This window comes from Choloepus didactylus, chromosome 7 (genome assembly GCF_015220235.1).
Source record: "Choloepus didactylus isolate mChoDid1 chromosome 7, mChoDid1.pri, whole genome shotgun sequence".
NCBI lineage: Eukaryota > Metazoa > Chordata > Mammalia > Pilosa > Megalonychidae > Choloepus > Choloepus didactylus.
In genome coordinates, this window is record NC_051313.1 from 4,404,421 (window position 1) to 4,428,083 (window position 23,663).

Here is a 23,663-nt window from a genome sequence, read left to right on the forward strand (position 1 = left end):
TCCAGCCTCTACCCATGACCCAATTCTAAAGCTGTTTCCACATTTTTTTCGGTATTTGCAACAGTACTACCCCACTCTGGGTACCAAAAACTGTTTTAGTTTCCTCATCGCTAAAGCAAATACCATGCAATGCACTGGCTTAAACAATGGGAATTTATTGGCTCACGATTTTGAGGCTAGGAGAAGTCCAAATCAAAGTTTCATCAAGGTGATGAAGACTAGCATTCTGGGGCTGGCTGCCAGTGATCCTTGGACCTGGGCTCCCCTGTCACATGGTAATGCAAATAGCAGCCTCTCCTGGCCTTTCCTTTCTCTTCCAGGTTCTGTTGACTTTCAGCTTCTGGCTGCTCCCTCTGTGGCTTTTTTCTCTTTTTGTACCTGTCCCTCTAAGGTCTTCAGTAAAAGGATTAAGACCCATTTTGGGCCACACCTTATCTGAAGTAACCTCATCCAAAGGTCTTATTTACAAGGGTTCACACCCACAGGAATGGATTAAGTTTAATAACCACCATATCTACTCTGCTCTTTCATCAAACTGACTTTATTTTTACCATTAAGCATTAATACTATTTTCTTTTTCTGTCCCTCTGAAAATTTTTCCATTCCTCTTAATCTTTAACTAACTCAACCAAATCTTTGGGAAACTTGTATCCTTGATTTTTAAGCATTTCTAAAACAGAACATGTAGTTAGTAAAAGTATTTCTCAAAAATTCAAGTTCTAAATCTTCTCTCTTTTTTATCCTAATGTCTCTAGTTTTCTCTCTTGTATAATTTACAAGGCTTTTTATTGTCTCCTTCAAATCCCTGCATATTACATCAGGGCTGTCATGTGAGGAAAAAGAGTTTCAAGTTTGTTATTTTAAGTGTTTCAAAATCTCCTCTCAGCCTGGGCTAACCAGTTATGTCAGCTAGATGGGTATTTATCCCAGCCTTCAAAATCCTGAGCAAAACTGCACAACATCCTCCAAACATTTCCTTCCTGCATAGTTTATATTCCAAAATGGCAAAAACAGAGCAAAAACATTGATTTTCTTTTGTCTAGTATGTATCTCTCCGCCTTCAGTGCTGTTTTAAAAAATTCAGATTAACTTTTGAACTACACCCAAAGGGCAGGCTGTAGCAATTGGACTAGAGTATTAGTGAAATCCTGCAAGTGAAAGCCACGCAAAATACGGGGAATGAAGTCTCTCCCAGCAAAGCCACAGAAAAGAATGAGAAAACACATGAGCCTTCAAACAAACACTTAACCGCGGCGACTTCTCCCGCAGTCCGTGAGGTGTCTCAGACAGGCTGGATACAGGGCAAGAGGCGAGAGGGCAAAGAGCACAGAGAGGCGCCCCGAGCTGGAGGCGGAGCGACCCCCTTCTCCAGCCCCAGGCCTAGGGTCGCGGGCCTCTCCCTCTTTTGGGGGACAGTGTCCTCTCCCCGCCCTTCCTCCCGGCGCCCTCGTCCGCGCGCGGACACCCACCTCCGAGCACGGTGCCCAGGAAGAGGCATTTCTTTTTGTGACGTTTCAGAAAAGCCCACACGGACCGCAGCATCTTCGGGCCCCGGATGCGGGGTCCCCAGGAGGCCGGCTCTCCGCCCCGGCCGCGACCCGGAGGAGCGCCGCGGTGCCGCCCGGCGCGCTCCCGACACCCGGCCGCGGCGCCCGTGAGCTGTCAGCGCCGCCGAGGGGCGTGGGCCCGGCGAGCAGCGGCGCCTCCGCCTCCTCCTCGCCTCCCGCTCCGCCTCCTGCCGGCCCTGCCCGGAACCGGTCCGTTCGGAACCCGCTCCCGCGCGCGCCGTCCCGGCCGCCCCTCCGGAAACCGCGGCCCGCCTGCACGTTCCGGGCGCCGGCTTCCGGGAGCCGCGTTCCGGGCTCGGGCGCCATGGCGGCGGCGTTGGAGGCGGACGCTGAGCGGTGGATGGAGGAGGCGGTGCGCATGGTGAGGGGCCCGGGCGCGCGGGGGTCCCACTTGGGGAGGGGAACCCGCACGGCCCGGCACGTGGGCCTTGTTCCGGGCGCTCCGGTGTCGCCGTCCCCGCCGTCAGGGGGGCGCCCGATCAGTCCGCACGGGGCCTGGGGAGGGTCTGCGGGGGTTGGGGTTGGGGGGCGCATCCCCTAGGGGGAAGGTCTGCGGGGGCCGGAGCGGGAGGCAGGTCCCCTAGGCTGAGGGGCTGCGGAGAACCCGGGCGTGGGGCGCACCCCTAGGGGCAGGGGCTGGGTGGGGACGGCCCGTTGGCTGCTCTGTGACTACCTTGTCAGTTCGCTCATTCATTCGTTCACACACTTGTTAACGCATTCGTTCACTCGACCATTGCTTTGCTTTTTTGTTCATTCATATTCGTTCAGTCACTCATTCCTCATTCATTCGTTCATTCACTCATTCACCTTTTTCCTTCGTAAATTCATTTGTGCATCATTTGTTCACTCATTCATTCGTTCATTCATACGTTCATCTCTTTGCCCCGTCACTCCCTTCCTTTGCTCTCTTCAAGACTGGTGATCGAGGCTCTGAACAGACTTGGGTAGGATCCAAACTTAATCCACATGTGTGGCTGCCCCCAGCTCCTCTAGAGGGTACCTCTTACCCACATGCATATACTGTATTCACATATATTATGTATACCTGCATACAGTACCTTAGTAGCTCACATATGGTGGAAAGATAGCACTTTTTTTTTTTAAACATTGCAAACATTGGTCTGTGTATCAAAGTGCGACAGAGCTTTTAGATAACTTCTGCTTTCTTCCCTTTCTTCCCTCTCCTGAAGGAGATGCCTTTCAGTTTTACATTTTGCTAATGCTGCTGTAAAAAAAAAAATATTTTTTTTGTACATGTTTTTTGATTGTGTCCTTCTTATCCTTAGTGACCTCTGGTCGACTATAGTTAATTCTGTAATTATTTACTCTTTCAGCCCACAAATGCTTATTGAGTGGACAGGCTTGGCCTTGGGGATTTAGGCTGAAACTGATCTCAGTGTATTCTTCTTATCTCTTACTGAAATAATCCCTCACAGATAAGTACTTTTCAGTTTCTTATGTAAGCCGTGATGCCTTAGGGCCTCTGTTTCTTTGTTTCTGTTGCTTATATAATATTCTCCTAAACTTGTTTTTGGTCCTTGTTTGAAAGTGACCCACAGTAAGAAATCTGTTTTATATTACAACCTGGCAAACACACACCTACCTACATGCAGGAAAAACAAGTTTTGGAAAACTGTACTTGCCTTTCCTGCATACACTTGTGGTATTTTCTATTTTATTCTACTTTTCTAAAATGCTGATCATTAGCCATTAAATTGGTTTGTTGACCCATTCTTTGAACCCACTAAGAAATTTATTTCCTCTATTAAACTCACATAATCTAGAACCTTCTATGTGATACTTTGTAAAAATTAATATTCACATATGCATTTTTTCCTTTATTAGGGAAGTTGTGGATTTACAGAACAATCATGCATAAAATACAGGATTGCCATGCACCACCCCACCACCACCTTGAGTTGGTGTGGAACATTTGTTATAATTGATGATAGCACATTTTCATAATTGTACTATTAATTAAAGCCCATGGTTTAACTTAGAGGTCACTGTGTAGTGTAGTTCCATGGTTTTTAAAAAATCTTTTATTCTTTTACCTTACAGACAATGTAACATTTCCCCTTTTAACCACATTCAGATACATATTCCAGTGCTGATAACACAGATGCATTTTTATGAAGGAATTTGTGATCAGCTTTATGCATTTGTTTGTCTTGAGCTTCTTTTATGTAACTAAAGTTGTCAAGGTGGAGACCTGGAGTTTTCATGTGATCTCACAATCTCACTCCCTCTCCTCCAAATCGTTTTTATAGCTTCCTGTGCTAGGCAGCCTCTTGAGTGAGGATGATCAACAGTAGCAGGGCAGGAGGTGAGCTGCATTTATATCCTCTGTGGGCCAGAGGTCTGGAGGAAGATGAGCCTTGAGGACTGTGACATCAGGTTTGTGGTCTCTTCAGTTATTTTCAGTTCTTCAGGGAGTGGCCTCAAAGTGTGAGCTCCACACTTAAGTTTAAGTATGGAGCTCACAAAGATGAATGTGTAGTGGTGCTGCCCCTAGAGCCTCACAGTGGCTTCAAAACCAACTCGGTTGACCCATCAAGGACTTCTGCACGTCACTCTTGTTGTCAGGCTGTTTCCTCTGCATCTTTTTCTATTCCAGGTCTTTATTTCCCTTCAAGCATCTTTTGCCCTAATATCCTGTAGCATTTCACCCACGGTCCTCTCTGCTAGCCTCTATCTAGGATTCTGGACCATACACTTAAGTCCTTCAGTAGAGCATTGCCTTTGACTGCCTTTTGTGTGACCTTGAGCAGGTCATACGTCCTCCTAGGCCTTAGCTTCCAACTTGTGTAATGAGATGTTTGGACTCCATATAATGTGTCTAAGGGTCCTCTGGCCTGGACAGGTGTGTCTCTTAATTGGCTCCTGCCCACCTGGGGAGTGTGATGACTTAGTTCACCTTCTGCACAGGTTCATGTGGGCCTCCGCTTCTCAACTGCTGTCCTGGCTTTGGTTGATATGTGTTTCTTCCAGGTCTAAACAAGGGGAAAAAGCGCATGTCATAAATCTTGTGCTTCGTTTAATTATGCACCCCTCCTCCCCAAAGAAACTTCATATCTTTAATTAGTTCAGAGGATTGTTGAAGGAGTTTAAAATTTGATTTGTGCTTCTGAGAAGCAGCCCAGCTAGTGCCAAACCTGGGGGCAGGAAGGCCGTCTGATTAATTTGTACACTGAGGAGTTTGCAAGTGAAGCTTCCTGCACTAGCTGTGCTAGGGAGGCAGTGCACGCACGGAGTAGCCAGGACTGGATTGCACAGGGCGGGCAGATTAAACGAGGAGTCTGAACCTAGGGGAGTAAGAGGGCCTGGCTCTGGTCTCAGCTCTTATGAGACCAGGTAGCAAACATGGCCACGTCACTTCCTTCCTGGGTGCCTTTCTTCATGTTTTAAAATAAAGGATTTGCACTAGAAAATCTCTGTCCCGGTCTATGGTTCTAACATAAAACATGCATGCGTTGTAAAAGAAAGGAAAGCAGTTCTTTAGAAAGTTTACAATCCAGTTCTTTAAAATGTCACCTAAAGTTGGTGAGGTTGTGCAAAATCAAAATACAACCCAACTCATCTATTCAAAGGAAAACTGGCATCATATCATTAACAGCCACCAAATGTTCATGTCATTTAACCCAGCGATATGGTTCTGTGGCATTTATTTTAAGGAAATGATTTAGAAAGATAAAAGCACTAATTGTCTTTTCAGTGTTATATGTGACAGTGAAAACCAGGGGGATTTCAAACTTCTGATAAAAGGGAAACAGTTGATCAAATTGTGGTGTATTACTGGGTCAGATAATGTGCAGTTATTAAAATCATTACAGATATTAAGTATAAACATAATGTTACATTTCGCAACTGCATGTGGTATTTAACATTAAACATATGGGCTCAGAGGTCAGGGAGGCCTGTGTTCAAGCCTAGGACCAGCACAGTGACCTTCACACATTCTTCTAACCTTTTGGCTTCATTTGTCCTCATTCCCTCTAAAGTGGGACTACACAATCTCGTAGGGATATAGAGATTAAAGAGAGAATGCTTTAAAAACACTGAATGTAGTTTGCTCAATACATAGAAGCTATTATTTTAATCAAATGGACCAAGAGGGGGACATGCAAAAATAACTAGTTGACATGGAAAAATTAGGGTGATTTTAGAGAAATTTATCCATTTATTTCTGTAGTAAAAATAGAAAAATCAAATAGAAGAGATAGAGTTAAAACATGAAACCATAGGAGAATGAGTAGTAAATAAATGTTAGTGTATATATACTCTTGGCATGGAGAGAGACCCTAAAGTATAGCACTAGAGGCAGAAAAATTTCTAGAAAGAAAAATGGACAGGTTTTAATTACATAGACTTGAACTTCTGCATGTTATAAAACACAAGATACAAAGTAACATAGCAAATGAAAAAAGGGAAGATATTTGCAACATATAAAAGGCACACTGTTGATAGCCCAAATAAATAACATTTGTAAAGTAATAAGAAGAGATGTGTACCTTAATAATAAGGTCAAAAGATATGAAAAAGATATTTCTAAAAGAAATACAAATAGCCAGCTATTAAGTGAGAAAATGTGTAACATTACTAGTAATAAGTGAAGTTCAAATTATAAAGATAAAATTTTCCCACATTAAATTGGCAATGGCTGAAAAAAGTAGCAATGCTTGGTGTTGCAGAAGGTGCATGGGGAGCTGGTTGATCAGGAGAGGCTGAAGTGGGGCAGCTTTTTAGAGGGCAGTTTGGCTATGTCCATATAAAAAGTCTTAAAATGCTATCTCTTCTTTGACCCAATAATTCCCTTTAGGGGATTTTTTCCAGAATGAAAATATTTTGATATTTTGTTTTTCTAACTATATAAAGAATTCATAGTCCTAAGAAATTCAAGCTATGAAACAGATTTAACAAATTAAGCAAAAATTACCTAAAACCCCACCATCATATATAGCACTGTTATATATATGGGAGGGTCTTTCCACAGAGCTCCCTGTTCAGATGCAGGGACATATGCAGTTCTACATATATGCAACTATATATGCTCCTTTTTTATAATGAGCACCCTTTTTTCCACCTTTTCACCTGGGAATTCAGTGCAGTAGGTTGCAGACAGGTAGGTAGAGTTGTTGGTTTAATTAGAGGAATTGGCTCACGTGACCATGGGTGCTGCAAGTCTGAAGAACGGTAAGTGGGGCTGGAAGCTCAGGTGGGATTTTCATTCTGCGGTTTTGGGCAGAATTTCTTCTCCAGGAAACCCCAGTTTGCTCTTAAGGTGTTCCACTGATTGGGATGAGCCCCCTGCTCCCATCATGGAGGATAAGGTCCTTACTTAAAGTCAACTCTTTGTAGGTACTAAGCCCATCTACAAGATGCCTCCACAGCCACAGCTAGATAGTGTTGGTTAAATAGCTGGGTGTGCATGAACCTAAATAAGTGTTAGCATGGTATTCTTATAAGGTGTGATGCTGGTGCAGAGGGTTAACCACAAAGTGGTATGGAAAAACTACCCATTGTGTATTAAAGACCATATTTAATAGGAATATCTTACCAACTCTACACTAATACTAGGGATGAATAATTAGGAGCTGATAAGAGCCCTAGGATGTATTATGTTATGATAATTGTTTAAAGTTGAGAGTGATGATGATTGTACAACTAAGTGAAGATAATGTAAGAAACTGACCATTCATCTTGGGATAGAATATAGATTAAGTGAAGTTAGGAACCCATACTTAATAAATTAAGCCCTAAACTTGAGGCTTGCTCTTGTGAAATTTAGGGTTGTAAATGGGAGACTGAGCCCTCCTGTAATTATGCCTAAGAAGCACCTTCAGGGAACCTCTTTTGTTGCTCAGATGTGGCCTTTCTCTCTCCAAGCCCAACCCAGCAAATAAATTCATTAACCTCTCCCCCACGAGGGACATGACTCCCAGGGGAATGAATCTCCCTGGTGACATGGGACATGACTCCCAGGAGTGAGCCTGGCCCTGGTAGCAAGGGATTGAAAACGCCTACTTGACCAAAAAGGGGAAAAAAGAAAGGTAACAAGCTGAAGTCACAGGAGCTGAGATATCCCAAATAGAGTCAAGAGTCTATCCTGGAGATTTCTCTTATGCAAGCTCCAGCTAGACATTCCAAATGGCCACAGTATTCCATGCTCTTACCAAAAGTAGTCCCCAAATACCTAGGTCCCTACACGAGATTCTATAAAAGATTCACTTACTGAGTTCTATCTTTCAAAAACTTAAATGCACCGGAGTGTTCCTATACCAGACAAGTCCTAAAAGCCATAGGCAACAGCCTCTTTAAGATCAACTATCAGATGCAGCCCCCTTCCCCATACTGTCGACACCCCCTTTAATATGAACAAATTAGGGTGCTCACTGCCTAGAGACCCCTGAAGATGGAGAAAGTGATTAAGTGAGAGGAAGGGGTAGCAACAAACAAGATAAGATTTAAAGGTCTATGAATACTGAAACTTTATATAATTATATATTTATTTTTGGATGCTGGGGTGTTGGAATAGCTGGAAGGAGGTGAATGACCTTGTGGAACTGAAGCCTTTAGCATCCTTTGGGATTTGCTCTATAGCTGCTCATTGAATTGTGCCATGAGGTCTTCACCTTTCTGTAGATACCTTGTATTGCATAATAGGGAAAGGACTGAGACTGTGGGACTGTAACCCATAACAGTTTTTGAAATTACCTGTATAACTGCTTGTTGAGCTGTACATCGAGAGTTGACACCTTTCTGTATGTATGTTATGTTTTACAATAATGGCAGTGGGTGAAGTTGTGAAACTGTGACCCGTGATATTCTTTGACATTTGCTCTCTGACAACTCATGAAATCGTACTTTGAAAGTTATCACTGTTACGTATATATGTAAAAGATCACAATACAAATAAATAATTAAATAAAAGAACTGATTCCATCGGGGGGAAAAATAAGCTGGGTGCGGTGGCCTTGCCAAGCTGACGGGCCGTTCAAGCCGGAAACCCAGGGCCTGCTCAGCCAGCGAGCCCTAACCCCGGAGGTCCCTGTGCTGCATCCCTGCACCCGCACCGCCAACGCTCTAAGCCACCGTCCCCGCGTCGTGACTGCGCAGGAGCCTCCTGGCTGCTCGCTTGTGCGTTTTGTCGAAAGCCTCGTTACACGCCAGATCCTGGACTGGGCCATCGTGATGCCGTCATCAGCACGACCGGTGTGGTCTCACCTCTGTTAAGCAGAATTCATCCAAGTAGTTCGTTCTCATTCCAACAAGTTCTTTGAGGCGAGGCATGAGGTATCTGAGATTGATGGCCATCCCCTGCCCTATGTTGGGGCCTAACTTGCAGCGTCCCTGATGGCCGTCTGGTCACAGCTCACTGCCACGGTGCCTGTGCCTTCGGAAGAGTCCGCCCTGCCTGGCACCTGCTGCGGCTCGGCCCTGGACGGGCTCTCCTTGTGTCCACATTTCTTCTCTTACTTTCCTCACAACTGCAGCTGACCGAGCCCCGCTGGCGACTGGCTGTGCAGTGTCTGTCTCTTTTGCTGGACTGTGAGCATGCGGGCGGCAAAGACTGAGCTGTCTCGCCCACTGCTGTGTCCCGTGCCCTAGTCCGAGCCTGGCATGACATGGCCCCACACCTGCATGTCCCCTGCAGGTGCCTGGGGTGGGGCTCTCCCTCCCTGCTCTGGTGCGCAGCCTCCCCACCCCTCCGCTGCGTCCTTTCCGGGAGCCTGCGGTGAGCTTGCTTTGATTCTCCAGGCCTTGGAGCCCTTCCCTCTTTTGAATGTGGCATAAATGGGGTCTGCTCTTCGTGTGGTCACAGCAATGGGGCAGAGCCAGCCTGAGGGCTGTTCCCGACACCGTCCTGAAGAGTTCGGCTGTGTTGCTTAGCTTCTGCCTCCTGCCATCGCCCCTGTGCTGGTTGCTGTCCCGCCACCCAGAGAGGGGAGGGCAGCCTGCTCCCACCCTGCGCCTCTCCTCACCCGTGTTGGCCACATGGAAAGTAGGTGTCAGCTGAGCACAGCTGAAGTTGCTGGGCCCTCGTCTTAGTACTGGGATAGGAAGTTATTGCTCGTGTAAGTCAAGGAGTGAGGCTGGGAGAAAGGCTTGTGCGGGAGTGAGCACGCACTTTTGCAGGACAGCCCTCGCCTTGGCCGCGTGGGTGCCCCGTGGGGGATGGAGACTTACCCTTCCTGGGAATCCAGCTTCCAGCGTGCCTGGGGCCACCACCCAGGGGCTGCTGAAGTGGAAACGGGAGAGGCCAGCCCCCAGGTTGCACCCCTGTTTTCCCTCCCAGAGGCAGGACAGCTTGTAGCAGACAAAGCCTGCTGCCTCAGAGGGGGCGGCCACCGGCCTGGGCCCCAGAGCTGCCGGGGTTCACCGGCCCTGGGGTCGGAGGGACTGGCCTGCCTGTGGCTGAGGGCACCTTTACAGGTGCTCTGGCGGGCTGGCTGCTCCCGGGCCTCTGTGGACGGGGGTGGCCATGGAAATGTCCTGAATGTATTTTTGTCGTTTATTTCTTTAATTGAGGTCTACTTTACATACAGTGAAATGCTCAGATCTTAAATGAACCGTTCAGTTTTGAATATTGCAAACATTTGTGAAACCCACAGCCTTGTGAAGATAGGGAACATTTTCCCTGTGGCAGAAAATTGCCTTGTGCCCTTCCCCATCACAGTACACCACCCCCACAGCGACCACTGTTCCAACTTGGGCCATCGTGGTTAACTTTTGCCCAAACTACAAGTTCACATGGGAGGATCCCCCAGTGTGTGCGGGTCTGCATTTGTCTTCTGCGGCCTGCCGCCTGTGAGACCACCTGCAGGCAGTGGCTGTCACCAGTGTGTTCTCACTGTCGAGCTCAGTCCACGTGTGAACACGCTGTCGCTTGTTTCTTTGTCACCTCACTGGTGGATGCCCCAGCTGCTTCTGGTGTGGCCTGTGGGAATGAAGCCCCTTCCCTCCCCTCTCCCTCCTCCCCTGCCTTCTCTGCCCCATCCTTGTTTTCTTTCTAATGCCTACATCCATCAAGCAACAACTTCCTCTTCCCCCTCCCCAAACCCCTGGTGACCTCTAATCTACTTTCTCTACAAAATTTGCCGTTTCTAGGTATTTCATTATGTGGAGTCATGCAATATATGACCTTTTGTGTCTGACTTATTTCACTCAGCCTAATATTTTCAAGATTCTCACGTGTTTCAGCATGTTTCAGAACTCCGTTCATTCTTAGGGCCAAATAATATTCCAACATACAGATACACCACGTTTTGTTTATCCCTGCTTCTGTTGCTGGACACTTGGGCTGTTTCCACCTTTGGCTATTGTGAGTGTATCTGTTTGAGTCCTTATTTTCAGTTCCTTTGGGTATATACCTAGGTGGACTTGGCTGGATCATATGGTAATTCTATATTTAACTTTTTGAAGAATTGCCATACTGTCTTCCACAGTGGCTGCACCATTTTACATCCCCACCAACAACACATGAGGCTGCTATTTTTCTACATCCTCTCCAACACTTGTTATTTTCCATTTTTGTTTTAAAGACTATAACCATCCTAGTGGGTATAAAGTGGTATCTCATTGCTTTGATTTGCATTTCCCTGATGAACATTTTTTCCCTGAACATTTTTTCATATGTTTATTGGCCATTTTTATATTCTTTTTGGAAAAATGTCTGTCATGGCCCAAGTGCTGCCAAGTGCCAAAGAAGACGCCGGGCATGTTCAGAGGCATGGACTTTTTATTCAGGGCTTACTTACAAGGAAAAAAATGGAAGTCGGTCGTGTTGCCCAGAATTCAGGAGCTTCTCTGGATGGTTTCAGGAGCTGCTCTGAATGGTGGCCAGTTCAGAGCACAAAGTGGAAATAGTCCGTACTTTCGGGATCTGAATAAGCTGCTTATAAGGGCTCCACATTCCAGTGGGTAAGACAGCATAAGGCAGGGAGGGGAGTTGATTGTAATCAACAGTGAAGAGGAGAGGATTATAGAGATAACAGTATCTCAGGGAATCTCACTGAGGAGCTAGTTTCAGGTATAGATTACAGTTAGCATCTGATATTACAAGGAGAATAGGTCAAACCTCAACTGACCTAGGTCACCCAAGCTGCTGTGTGCAATCTTCAAGGCCCTTGGTGAATGCCCTGTGTCCGGGGTTCCCACAACGTCTGTTAAGGTCTTTTGCCTTCTTTTAATTGGGTTGTTTGCCTTTTTGTTGTTGAGTTATAATAATTCTTTATATATTCTGGATATTAGCCCTTATGGAATACATGATTTGCAAGTATTTTCTCTGCCATTCTTTTACAAGGGTTTTGGAGACATATATTTTCTTTGTTTTGAATAAATACAATGGAATGGAATTTGGTCATAAGCTATATGTATGTTTAATTTTTAAAGAAACTTCCAAAATGTTTTCCAAAGTGGCTATACTGTTTGTACATAGAATGCTCCTAAACTTATATTGTTTCACTTAGAGCAGAAATTGTGGGTAATGGGACATCTACTCATCATCTTTTATGTTATTTGGGATGCTATAGGATAATTTCTGAAAATTTTAGAGAATTTTAGAGCCTGAGAAGGGGCTCTTGCAGCCTGGCAGGTAAAGAACAGTGGTCAGTAGCAGTCTTTGATCTCACCTGCTTCCTTGGAGCAGAACGGCCGGGGCCCAGGGCCGTGGCTGGGAATTCCCTGTCCCCCCTTCCTGGGGTGCAGCGGAGCCAGAAACCAGGCCCCTGGCCTAGCAGGGACAGGCCAGCCGTGTCCTCTGCACTGGAACTGACACCCGGCTCGGCTCTTTGTGCTGCGCCTGTTTCTTCACTGCAGCCTTTGCAAGTGCTGAGCATTACAGCTTGGATTTTCCTCTTTGTCTTTCAGGCCAAAGAAGCCCTAGAAAATATCGAAGTCCCTGTTGGCTGCCTCATGGTCTACAGCAATGAAATTGTAGGAAAGGGAAGAAATGAAGTGAACCAAACGAAAAATGTACGTTGGCTGCATGGGTGGCATTCTTGCAGGTGCCCTGTGGGGTCAGGCGCTGACCCCAGCAGACGGTGGCCTGGGGCTGCCGAGCCCTGGCGTGGGCAGTAGGGGCTCAGCCTCTGTTGCATCTTTGATTTTGAATGCCTGTTTTCTGAATTGAAAAGCGATACTTGCTAAGTTATGAAAATTTAGAAAATTCAGAAAATATTCTGAAGAAATAATCATCTTAAGGGAGGACTTCCTGTTTCAGAACTTTACTTTAACCCACGAGTGAAACTTCAGGATATCTTCTTTCTCCCCAAGGGGGTGATTTCGTCCGAGGGTCTGTGTGGAGAGACAAGTCTATTCCAACTTCAAGCCAGGCTAATATTTGGAAATTCCACTTGACAAAACACATCATTTTAATTGTAGAGCATTCTCTTAGTTCCTTTAAGTAATGCACTCCTCCTAGTAAATTAAAAACCACCCTCAGTACATAACTTTGGAGGTCTAAAAGGGTTGTGTAAAGGAAGTTACTTCTCTCCCAGACAGCTGAGCGAAGTCTCCTTGCTGGCTTCTCTGTGGCTGCACATGGGGTTGCACTGCGGTTGCTTGGGGATGTTTTGAGGATATCAGAATATCTGTGAGATAAGTAATAGATGTAATACTGCGCTTAGCTGATATACAGATGGTTATTTGGGAGTGCAGTTCTGAGAGGATTAAGGAGTTCTGTCTTTTAAACAATTGTCATCTCTCCCAGTTGACTTTTTTGCTGAGGTAGGATGTCTTTAACAGGAGAGCTTTGAGTGTGTTAACAGTCCGCCTCTTAGCCCCTGACGACCAGGTGTGCCAGTTTGAGTGTATTGTGTCCCCCAAATGCCATTATCTTTGTAGTCTTGTGTGGGGCAGAAGTTTTGGTGTTGGTTAGATTTGCTTGGAGTGTGCCCCACCCAGCTGTGGGAGATAATTTTGATGAGATGTTCCCATGGAGGCGTGGCCCCACCCATTCGGGGTGGGCCTTGATCGGTGGAGCTATATAAATGAGCTGACTTGGGGGGAAGAAAGAGAGTGCAGCTGTGAGTGATGTTTTGAAGAAGAGCAAGCTTGCTAGAGAGGAATGTCCTGGGAGAAAGCCATTTTGAAACCAGAACTTTGGAGCAGACGCCAGCCACATGCCTTCCCAGCTAACAGATGTTTTCCGGATGCCACTGGCCATCCTCCAGTGAAGGTATCCCATTACTGATGTGTTACTTTGGATACTTTATGGCCTTAAGACTGTAACTGTATAGCCAAATAAACCCCCTTTTTATAAAAGCCAGTCCATCTCTGGTGTTTTGCATTCCGCAGCATTAGCAAACTAAAACAGATTTTGGTACCAGAGAAGTGGGGTGCTTTTGCTGCTGTGTTTGCAAATACCAAACATGTTGGAACGGCTTTTCAAATGGATAAGGGGAAGACTCTGGAAAAATTGTGAGGAGCTTGATAGAAAAGGCCAAAACTGCTTTAAAGAGACTGTTTGTGGAAATATGGACTCTAAAGATACTTCTGATGAGGACTTGAGCAGAAATGATGAATGTGTTGTTGCAAACTGGAAGAAAGGTGATCCTTGTTTTAAAGTGGCACAAAATTTGGCAAAATTGAGTCCTGGTCTCAGATGGAAGGAAGAATCTGGAAGCAACGACCTGGAATACTTAGCTGAGGAGATCTCCAGACTACGTGTGGAGGACGTATCCTGGCTTCTCCTTGCAGCTTATAGTAAAATGCGAGCAGAGAGAGATAAACTTAGAACTGAACTCTTGGGTTCAAAGAAACCAGAAGTTGATGGCTTGGAAAATTACGGGCTTCCAGTGGGTAGAATCCCAGAAGCTACAGCCCAACCTGAGGACAAGCCAAGATTGGATAAGGAGTTAAGCAGAAAGGATTTGTGGAAACTCCTATTGTCTGATGGCTTTGACCCCTGCATGCTTCATGCAAAGCCAACAGAATTTTTGCGAGATCTTTATAGACGGAGCCATTGCCGGTCTGGACTGGAGGAGACAGACAAGGAAAAAATTAAAGGAAAAATCTCTTCAAAGACAGAGCCATGGAGGTTGAGGTCTGGAGTCAAGAGGTTTAGGGCTGGGAGAGCGGAGCAGCCCACATGCATGGAAAGGGTGTGTTTGCCCTGGAGGTCGAGGGCGGGCTTTCCGCCTCGATGCTCTGGAAGAGTTTTGCCACCTCAGGTCCCAAAGAGGGTGGAGCACATTTCCAGGGAATTGGGGAGAGCCTGGCTGCCACCACACTGTTCTGAAGGGGTTGAGCGTGTGACCCGGAGATGGAAGGGAATCCGGGAGCTGCCCCGATGTTTGAGGAGGGTGGGGCCGAGAAGGTGGTCTCCCCAATGTGTGGAAATGTTGGAGCACTCACCTAAGTGTTTGGAGAGGAACCGGCTGCCAAAAAGGCCCTTGGGAAGGGTTAGGCTCCCACTCTCTCAAGCCCCAAGGATGCAACATTGTTCTGTAAATGACTCTCGGACTTTGAAATCTAATGGACTTTGTCCTGTGGGTTTTAGGAACTGTTTTGCTCCTGTTAACCCTGTTTTCCTTACTGTTTCTCCTTATGGCAGTGGAAATGTTCATCCTATGAATGTCTCTCCTTTGTATATTGGAAGCACATAACTTGTTCTAGGTTCACAGATCCACAGCTAGAGGGGAATTGTGCCTTGGGACTGACCACGCCTAAATTGATTTTGATGGGATTTTGTACTTAACTTTTGTTACTGAAATGATTTAAGTTTTTGTGATATTGTAATGAAATGAATGTATTTTGTATTTGGAAAGATAATGTCATTTTGGGTTCCAGGGGGTGGAATGTGCCAGTTTGAGTGTATTGTGTCCCCCAAATGCCATTATCTTTGTAGTCTTGTGTGGGGCAGAAGTTTTGGTGTTGGTTAGATTTGCTTGGAGTGTGCCCCACCCAGCTGTGGGAGATAATTTTGATGAGATGTTCCCATGGAGGCGTGGCCCCACCCATTCGGGGTGGGCCTTGATCGGTGGAGCTATATAAATGAGCTGACTTGGGGGGAAGAAAGAGAGTGCAGCTGTGAGTGATGTTTTGAAGAAGAGCAAGCTTGCTAGAGAGGAATGTCCTGGGAGAAAGCCATTTTGAAACCAGAACTTTGGAGCAGACGCCAGCCACGTGCCTTCCCAGCTAACAGATGTTTTCCGGATGCCACTGGCCATCCTCCAGTGAAGGTATCCCATTACTGATGTGTTACTTTGGATACTTTATGGCCTTAAGACTGTAACTGTATAGCCAAATAAACCCCCTTTTTATAAAAGCCAGTCCATCTCTGGTGTTTTGCATTCCGCAGCATTAGCAAACTAAGACACCAGGGTTCCTCTGTACCTTTGCGCTAACCTGGATTTAATTTGGCCTCTGTATCACAGAGAAGGTTCCTCCACAAACACGGGATGGAAAGACCGACCCCAAATGAGATCTTTGTTCTGCTTTTGGTTCTGAAACCACCATCTCTTCCAGCTGTAAATCTTTAATACATCCTAACTTAGCTTCTCTATCTTCAGTTATAAAAAGAGGGAGTTGATTGAGATGATTCAGTTCAAAAATTGTTTATTGAGAACTCTGGGGAGATTTGATTCATTAATTCTCAATCAGACTTTTCAAAAACTCCCAAGTTGGGGAAACATTTTGTTTAAGCTTCCCCATTGGTTCTGGTGTACACCCAGGTCGCGAGCCCCTCCCAGATCCCTTCCAGCTCTGAGTGTATAATTCAGGGTTTCCCTGTGCACCCCCACCTGGCCAGCTTTGAGGCAGCCCATGCCTTTAGGGCTGCACTTGCCCTTCTGCCTACATCACAGGGGATGAGCTCCTTTTGGTTGCCCACTGCTTTGGGCTTGTTGAGGACAGTTTTTTACCCATGTGGAATTTAATTTGGCACCGTGCTGCCTGGCGCCTAGCAGCATGTACCAGTGTCAGTGCGTTGGTACATGCTACCAGCATGACTGTTAGAAATAATGACTGCCTGTAGTGTCTCTGATTCACATTTAGGAATTTGGTTAGGGGAGGGCACCTGGCTGGGGCCAGTTGCAGGAGTGTGTGGCCCTGGCGCATGGTGTTCAGCTTGCTGTGCGAGGCGTACACACGGGACCCCAAGCTTAGAGCCACTGGGGAGCTCACCAGGGCCACACGATCAGTCGTGCATGGCCAGAATCGGATTCAGGTGTGGTTGGTTCCCAGTGCTGGGTGAGTCCTCCCTGCTACCCTGCCTCCCGCGGGAGATCTGAGAGCCAGACCAAGTCCGTGCTTCTCTCCAAAGTCCGCCTGGATAGAAAAGCTCATCCCAAAGACGGGAAATGATGGCACTGGTAAACGGAGTGTAGCCTTTCCTGGAGTGAGGCCGGTGAGAGCCTCGAAAACACGTTTGAAGCCAGAGTTCAGGCTTATGAAAATTTCATTCTTCCCCTAAAATATTCAGAAACGATCAGCTTTTTTTTTTTTTTTCTTTTTCAGGCTTATCTTCTTTATGGCATTTTAATTGAAGGAGTTTCCCCTGAGGCACCTGAGTAGCCTGTGTCTTGGTGTGTGTAGTGTCATGTGTTGCTCTCATGGGTGCCCAAGCTGGGGAATGAGTCCCCTGTCAGCTGCCAAGAGTGCCCTGGCACCGTCCTTCACGGAGATGTTGGCAGCAACAGCAGACTCCGGGTTCTCCTCGTGGTGGGTTTGTCTGTAAAGCCGTCCTTCTCTCTCCCCAGGCGACCCGGCACGCGGAGATGGTGGCCATCGACCAGGCCCTGGGCTGGTGTCGCCGCCGGGGCCGGAGCCCTGCAGAGGTGTTTGCACGCACGGTGCTGTACGTCACCGTGGAGCCCTGCATCATGTGCGCGGCCGCCCTGCGGCTGATGAGTATCCTCCAGGGGCTGCAGCCCGAGACCCCACGGGGTGGTGGACACATGTCCACCCCAGAGTGGGAAACACGGACGCCAAGTGTGTGCCCCATGCAAAACATAGTCAAATTCCCTGTTTCTTTCTAGATCAATACACATGTAACCTATAAATAAGCTAGAGAAAGAAAAGCTTAGAACTAAACTTTAACTGCTGTGTGAGGATGAATCATGAATGAAATCAAAGTAGGTTACAGAGCAGGTGCTTAGAAGTTCTGAGGAACGTGCACCTAAGTGTTGCTTTTGGATAAAGGATGGCAGGTGATTGGAAGTTTTTCCTTCTCTATCAGCCTGTTTTTGTTTGATTGTTTTTGCCATGAGCACATCTAGTGTGTGAACATTTAAGTCAAAAGTAAATAAAAAGTAAAAAACGCACTTAAATCGTTCCTGATGTCGTCCCGTGAGGAGACGGAGAGTAGAGCTGCAGCCCTTTAGGTTGTGCCTTGCAGAATAACAGCACAGCTGCTGAGCAGAACAAGTTACTCTCTAAAGATCTTTTTTAAAAATGTATTTGAAGATTCGAACACTCTCAGTGTCATACTTGCATATTTTCCCATGTTCTTATTTTGCTAAGTAGCTTAGCCACTGTAAAAATATAGAGGTTTTTGAGAGTAAAATGTACAGTATCTAATTTATAAAATGGGAGCTTTGGTCAACCTGGAGCCATATGTTCACCTACTTTTGAAGTTAGTGTGGCCCCTGTAAGGTGATCTGGTCAGAGCTCCCAATTGACGGCCTCGCAGTCTGAGACCCGGAGAGATGAAATCGTCCCGGCTTCTCACTGGGAGAGCCAGAGCCAGCACCCACGCCTGTGTGAGCGGCATTCTCACCGCCTGAGCGGGGGCCCCGTGCCTGGTTGTGGAGTGGACAGATCGGTTCTCGCTGTCCTTTATCCTGAGGGAAACCTAACCCATGACCTTTGGATTCAAGTCCCGTGTGCTAGTTGGACAGGACCAAAGCCATAACTGCCGTCTGCGTCCCAGCCTGGCTGTGGACTGAGGCCCTGCCTCTCTGCACCTCTTCTCAGCTCCTGCTGGCCCAGAGGGGCGCACGTGTTGAAGCTGGACTGACTAGTTTGTCAGGGTGAGTTATGTTAAAACCCAGTGGCCAGTCTGTTGAGTTTTCACTCCACACGTGGCCCTGTTTTAAGCACTTCACATGGGTCGATGCTCTGAATCTCGTAGTTAGGTGGGGAGGCAGGTACCCTCAGTAATCTCCATTTCACAGACGGGGAGACCGAGGCACAGTGGTCCATTTCCCCCTGAGCTGGTCTGTCACACAGCTGTCGAGAGAGTGATACAGTGTTCAAAATTTATGGAGATCAGCAGACACCAGGGCTGGGTTCCCCCAGTTGGTGAGGCACCTTTCTGGGAGGCAGGGCCTTAAAAGTAGACGCCCCCGTGGCTTGGCCTCCACACAGGCGTAGTGTGAGGTGTTCCCCTCGCCGGGAGCGGTCTTCTCTGCGTCCCCACAGCTGGGCCTCGGAGGGCAGTGGGCACGCAGCAGTTGTCAGAGCAGGTCTCAGCCCTGCTGGGGGCTTAGTCCTCATGTACAGCACAGGCCAGATCAGGGGGTCTTTAATGAACTGGGGGGCCGGGGAGGCGAGCAGACACGGCGGACCCCCAGCCCTCCCCTCCTGCCCACAGCAGCTCAGCTCTAGTTTTTAAATTTGGGGGCACAGGTTGTATTTTGTTTAGGGGAAAATCAGGGAGTAACAGTTATTTTTAAAAGGGGAAAGTCTCTGGATGAGATTTCTGCCTCTTTCAGCTTCTAGTCCTCTTGACGATTCGGAGAGTGATTTAGGAGGAACTTGAGCGTTTAGCAACCACACACTCAGTTTTAATCCTCTTTGCATGTGTTGGATGTTGCCTTCTCAGGCTTGCGACCTTTTTCTTGTGGGTGGCCACACTGTGGGACGTTTGAGAGGCCACGGCCCAGGGTGCCCTGTCCAGGAGGCTGACCCTGGCCCTGCCCTAGTCCCCTGTCCCTCCGTGCAGCTCCTTAACTTTCCCAGACGTCCCGCTGGTCGTCTACGGCTGCCAGAACGAGCGCTTCGGCGGCTGCGGCTCGGTGCTGGACATTGCCTCTGCCGACCTGCCCCACACCGGGAGGCCCTTCAAGGTGAGGTGTGCACCGGCCCGGCCCTGTCGCCGTTGCTCTCTCCTACGTCTGGGCGGGGGAATGGTGTGAGCACCCACCATGGAAGCAGCTGGAACCTCTGGCCTGGGCGTGCCTGCTGGTGGTGGTTTCCAGGCAGGCGCTGAGCCCTGACGAGGGGCTCCTGAGGACAGGCCCAGGCCCCCGAGGTCACTGCTGACCGCTCTCCCTGACACCCTCGACTAAACTGGGGTTCTCACCCAGCGAGGTCCAGAGGGGCTTGGCCTCTGTCAGTGTCTCCAGAGGTTGGTTACAGTGGAAACATCACTTGTTTGCCTATTGCCACCTACTATTTTTGGTGTCTAGCAATCAATTGCTATATTTTCATTTATTTTTTTCCTGCCTTTTTAATGCTGAAATTTGCCCCAGACCTGAGAAACCCTGTTACTTTACTTTTTTCTTAGAAATTCCAGCTTCCCTTTAATCTTGCCACCACTCTCCAAGTTTTGGCAGTTCTGGCTATATGCATTGGGAGTTTACATTTCTTGTTTGCTTGGTTAAATTTCCTTCAGAGAGTGGCCCATGGGTCCAGGCCAGTTTTGATCGTTTTTCTCTCCCAAATGTAAGGTTACTTTAAACATATTATGCTTTAAAAAGAAGCGTTTAAAAAAAGCACTTAATAAATGGTGGATGGAGCATGCCGGTTTGCTTCTAAGGCCTCAGGTGTCCTTAGCAGAATGTTATAAGGACTGAATTTGGCTGTACCCCACCGAGAACAAGTTCTATAGAACTTTCTGTCTTGACTCTTCCCAAAAGAACATTAGCTTTCTTAACAACACCTGTATGTTTGGCAACTACGGCTTTTAAAATGGAATCAGAAAAGAAATTGTCATGGAATGGAGAGTAAATTATACCTCTAGCCTTGTTCATCAAAAAACATCTAGTAACTGATTTGATTTTTCCAGTCACTTCTATTATTAGTTCAGATTTTGCCTATGTGATTCCTTGATTTATGAGAAAGAGCTAAAGGATTTCTCCGAGTTTCTGGGCAGCACGGGGACGAGCCCCTCTCGCCTCCCTGCAGGGAGCTGTCCTGGTGGTGTGGAGAGGAGGCTCACGTGCTGTGTGTGCTGGCCAGGTTGGCCCGCCAGCGAACGCCAACGCCATAGCTTGAAGCCATGTCTCTGGGTTTGATGCCAAATGATATTTTCCGCAGTTTTCTGAGATTCTGAAGAAACGTTGGTACCGCAGGCTTTGGGATGCTGTATTTCCTTCCTTTATTTCGCTGGATTGGGGCGCGGGTGGGTTTGGGCTACTGTGTTATTGCAGAATTACAGATTCTTTGCATACCCTATTGTAAGCAGCAGTAAAGTTCATCGAGACCTCCAGAACTAGTCATTTCGAAGAAGATAATGATTAATCTACAATACCTGCTCTGTTTCTACAGTTATTTAAATGGGAATGTGTTTTATTCTTGAACCCAGAAATCTGTAGCTGTAATGGGACCCTGCAAATGCCATTGTGGTGTCTTAGAGAGAGGGAGAAGCTGCTTGCTTGTCCCCCTGCGCCCCAGTGCCCCCCACCCCTGAGAGCGGGGGTGGGCAGTGCCGGGACCCTCCCCCGACCACCTCATGCTGGAGAGCGCCGAGCTGTTCCACTGCACAGCCGAGGCCAGGGGCGCCAGACCTGGCCCTGCCTCTGCCCCGCACAGGGTGCGCTCTGGGGGCCAGCGAGGGAGGGACACCCCCGCTCCCTCCTCCCCTGGTCACCCTCATTCCCTCCTTCCCCATCACCCCCATTCCCTCCTCCCCCATCACCCCCATTCCCTCTTCCCCTCATCAGCCCCATTCCTGCCTCCCCCTGTCACCCTCCATCAGCTGGTTTCCTTCCACACAGTCAGAGCTGCTTTTCTCTCCCTGAAGTTCTCAGCCTTTTAAATAATTCTCTACTTTTAGGCAAGTGCAAGTTTCATTCTTAACCGGGGTCAGAGCAGCCCACAGCTGTGACTTCAAGCCTGACCTTATAGCACTGACCCTTAGTGGGCAACCAGTTTCTAACAGCAAAGAAATATATCACATGCCCCGTGAACTGGTACGATGAGTCAGGTGTTCAACAGGTGTCTCTGTACTCCGAGAACCCTTGGGTGGGAGCTGACTTCAGCGGCCTCCACACCTGAGGGCACCGGGGGCTGGAGCAGTGTCTCACCTGGGACCAGCAGCTGCGGCGTCTGGCAGGCAATCGACTGTGGGCTTGGGGGGGGCAGCACCCTGGTTCTTTTGGCCACCGCCTTCTTTACTGATGTTACCGATGTCACCAAAGTACAACATCATCACCTGCTGTCCACTTACCTGATGCGTGTGTGTCTAGGAGGGGGGATGCTGGGGCGGTGCAGCTCATATTTTTCAAATTTCTCCTGTCTCCAGTGCATTCCGGGGTACCGGGCCGAGGAAGCCGTGGACATGCTGAAGGCCTTCTACAGACAAGAGAACCCCAACGGTCAGTCTCCCTGGAACAGCTCGGCGTGGACGGTGTGGCCTGGCCCCACCTCATCACCTTCTCTTCCTTTCTGTCTTTCACAGCTCCAAAATCAAAAGTTCGGAGAAAGGACAGTCAGAAATCATGAATTGTTCCAGTGGAAGCTGAGGTGATCTGAGCGGGCTCCTCGGACTGAAAGCTGTTCACACCGTCGAGTCCTGTTTACGTGGTGAATCCGCCGGAAGAGGGGCTCCCTCCATCTGCTCTCTTCAGGGGACAAATGAGCACTTTTAAAAGTCTGACAATTGTAAACAACTATGAGCTTTTCCACAAGCTGAAAGAACAGGGAAGGGGGAATTGAGGGTTGGGTTTTGGAACTCAGCAGGCTGTGCGCTCCCTTCCTGCGGGGATCGAGGGGGCAGAGGGGGTCCATGTGACTGGGCCAGGGCTGCCCACCACAGACGCGCCTCAGCCAGGCCTTCCAGAGCCCCACTCTCCATGTGCTCCAGGACATCGGGGCTGCGCCTGTGTCCGTTTGTACACGCTGATTTTATGGTCCTGAGAGCAGCTTTTTACTTTTATAATGCCTTGAGAGAAAAACACACACTTTTAAGACAAGTATTTAAGTGTCATTTTTAATTGTAGCATATTACAGAAGACCTTTGTGCATTGCTGGTGTTTCAAATAAAAGGTGACAGTGCAGAGGGGACATTCCTTCTTTGGGATGGAGCACCTGCCCTGGGCCAGGCTCCATTTGTCCACGGACCCCGCCCTGGGGGACTCAGATTCCAGCACAGGTGACAGGTGACGACTGTGACAAGTTGTGCGGCACGTCGGGGTGGGGAGGGGGTGGGGGCAGGGGTGGGTGAGTCATGGCGATGGGCCTGTGGGCCGCAGAGATGAGAGGATTCACTCTGAAGCAGCAGCAGTAGGCAGTTCCAGATATCTCCGGAGTTTAACCGTGGGGACGCTGCTCCAGGAGGAGTCCCCACAGGGTGCCGAGACACCTCTGCTCAGGGACTCGAGGGGGGTCTTTTCACAAGGAGGTGCCGCCTGCCCAGGGTGCTGAGTGCAGCACACGTCCTGCCCAGCAGAGGGCACTGCCACCCTGCGAGCCTGGACCCAGGTGCAGGGCTAGGGTCAGACCCAGACCCAAACCCAAACGCAGACACAGACCCTAACCCAGACCCAGACTCCAACCCAGGGCTGCCCCAGACCCAGGCCCAGCAGTACCCCAAACCCAGATTCTCACCCAGAGCCAGATCCAGGTCCAGGCCCAGAGCCAAATCAGAACCCGGTCCAGACCCAGACTACAGCCCCACCCTGCCCGCCCCCAGCCGGGGCCCCCAGCCTGGTGGGTCTCCTTCCTGGATTCACGTCTTCACCGCAAAGCCTCTGTTGGTTCTGCCATTTGAGTGATTTCTCTGACTTGTTTTTTATGACATTACAGGCTGGGATGTAATTGTGGCGAGTGTTTTTGTATTGCTGAAAGTAGCAGCTAATCACATTTACGTGCTTCAGAGAATTTACAAGTGCTTGGTTGGGTGTGTGTGCATGTTTTTAACAGCATCTGAGAAGTTTTATGGAGAAGAGGCATGGTTTTGAATCTCCAGTAATGTTATGTACACCTTTT

General features: G+C 48.1%; 2 protein-coding genes across 7 annotated transcripts in view; one reads left to right on the forward strand and one right to left on the reverse strand.

Moving 5' to 3' along the window:
• The window catches only part of PEX3 (peroxisomal biogenesis factor 3), a 46,395-nt gene extending 44,666 nt beyond the window's left edge, over positions 1-1,729 (reverse strand). Inside the window, exon 1 of one of the 2 annotated variants that reach the window (XM_037844137.1) lies at positions 1,470-1,729. In XM_037844137.1, coding sequence (XP_037700065.1) covers positions 1,470-1,542 — 73 coding nt within the window. In that variant the 5' untranslated portion in view covers positions 1,543-1,729. The remainder of the gene's footprint in view (positions 1-1,469) is intronic. The other variant, XM_037844135.1, reaches the window with a different exon arrangement.
• A 117-nt stretch (positions 1,730-1,846) lies between these two features.
• Positions 1,847-22,874, forward strand: ADAT2 (adenosine deaminase tRNA specific 2). 5 transcript variants are annotated; one of them, XM_037844251.1, is made up of 6 exons: positions 1,847-1,929; positions 12,438-12,542; positions 17,270-17,420; positions 19,473-19,579; positions 21,979-22,051; positions 22,135-22,874. In XM_037844251.1, exons 1-6 carry the CDS (start codon positions 1,873-1,875, stop codon positions 22,176-22,178), a joined length of 537 nt encoding a protein of 178 aa, XP_037700179.1. In that variant the 5' UTR covers positions 1,847-1,872; the 3' UTR covers positions 22,179-22,874. The 5 variants fall into 5 exon arrangements, 3 of the variants coding, with proteins under 3 accessions (XP_037700179.1, XP_037700181.1, XP_037700182.1); XM_037844253.1 differs by having other exon boundaries at positions 1,875-1,920; XM_037844254.1 differs by lacking the exon at positions 1,847-1,929 and adding an exon at positions 3,632-3,965.
• The last annotated feature ends 789 nt before the right edge of the window (positions 22,875-23,663 follow it).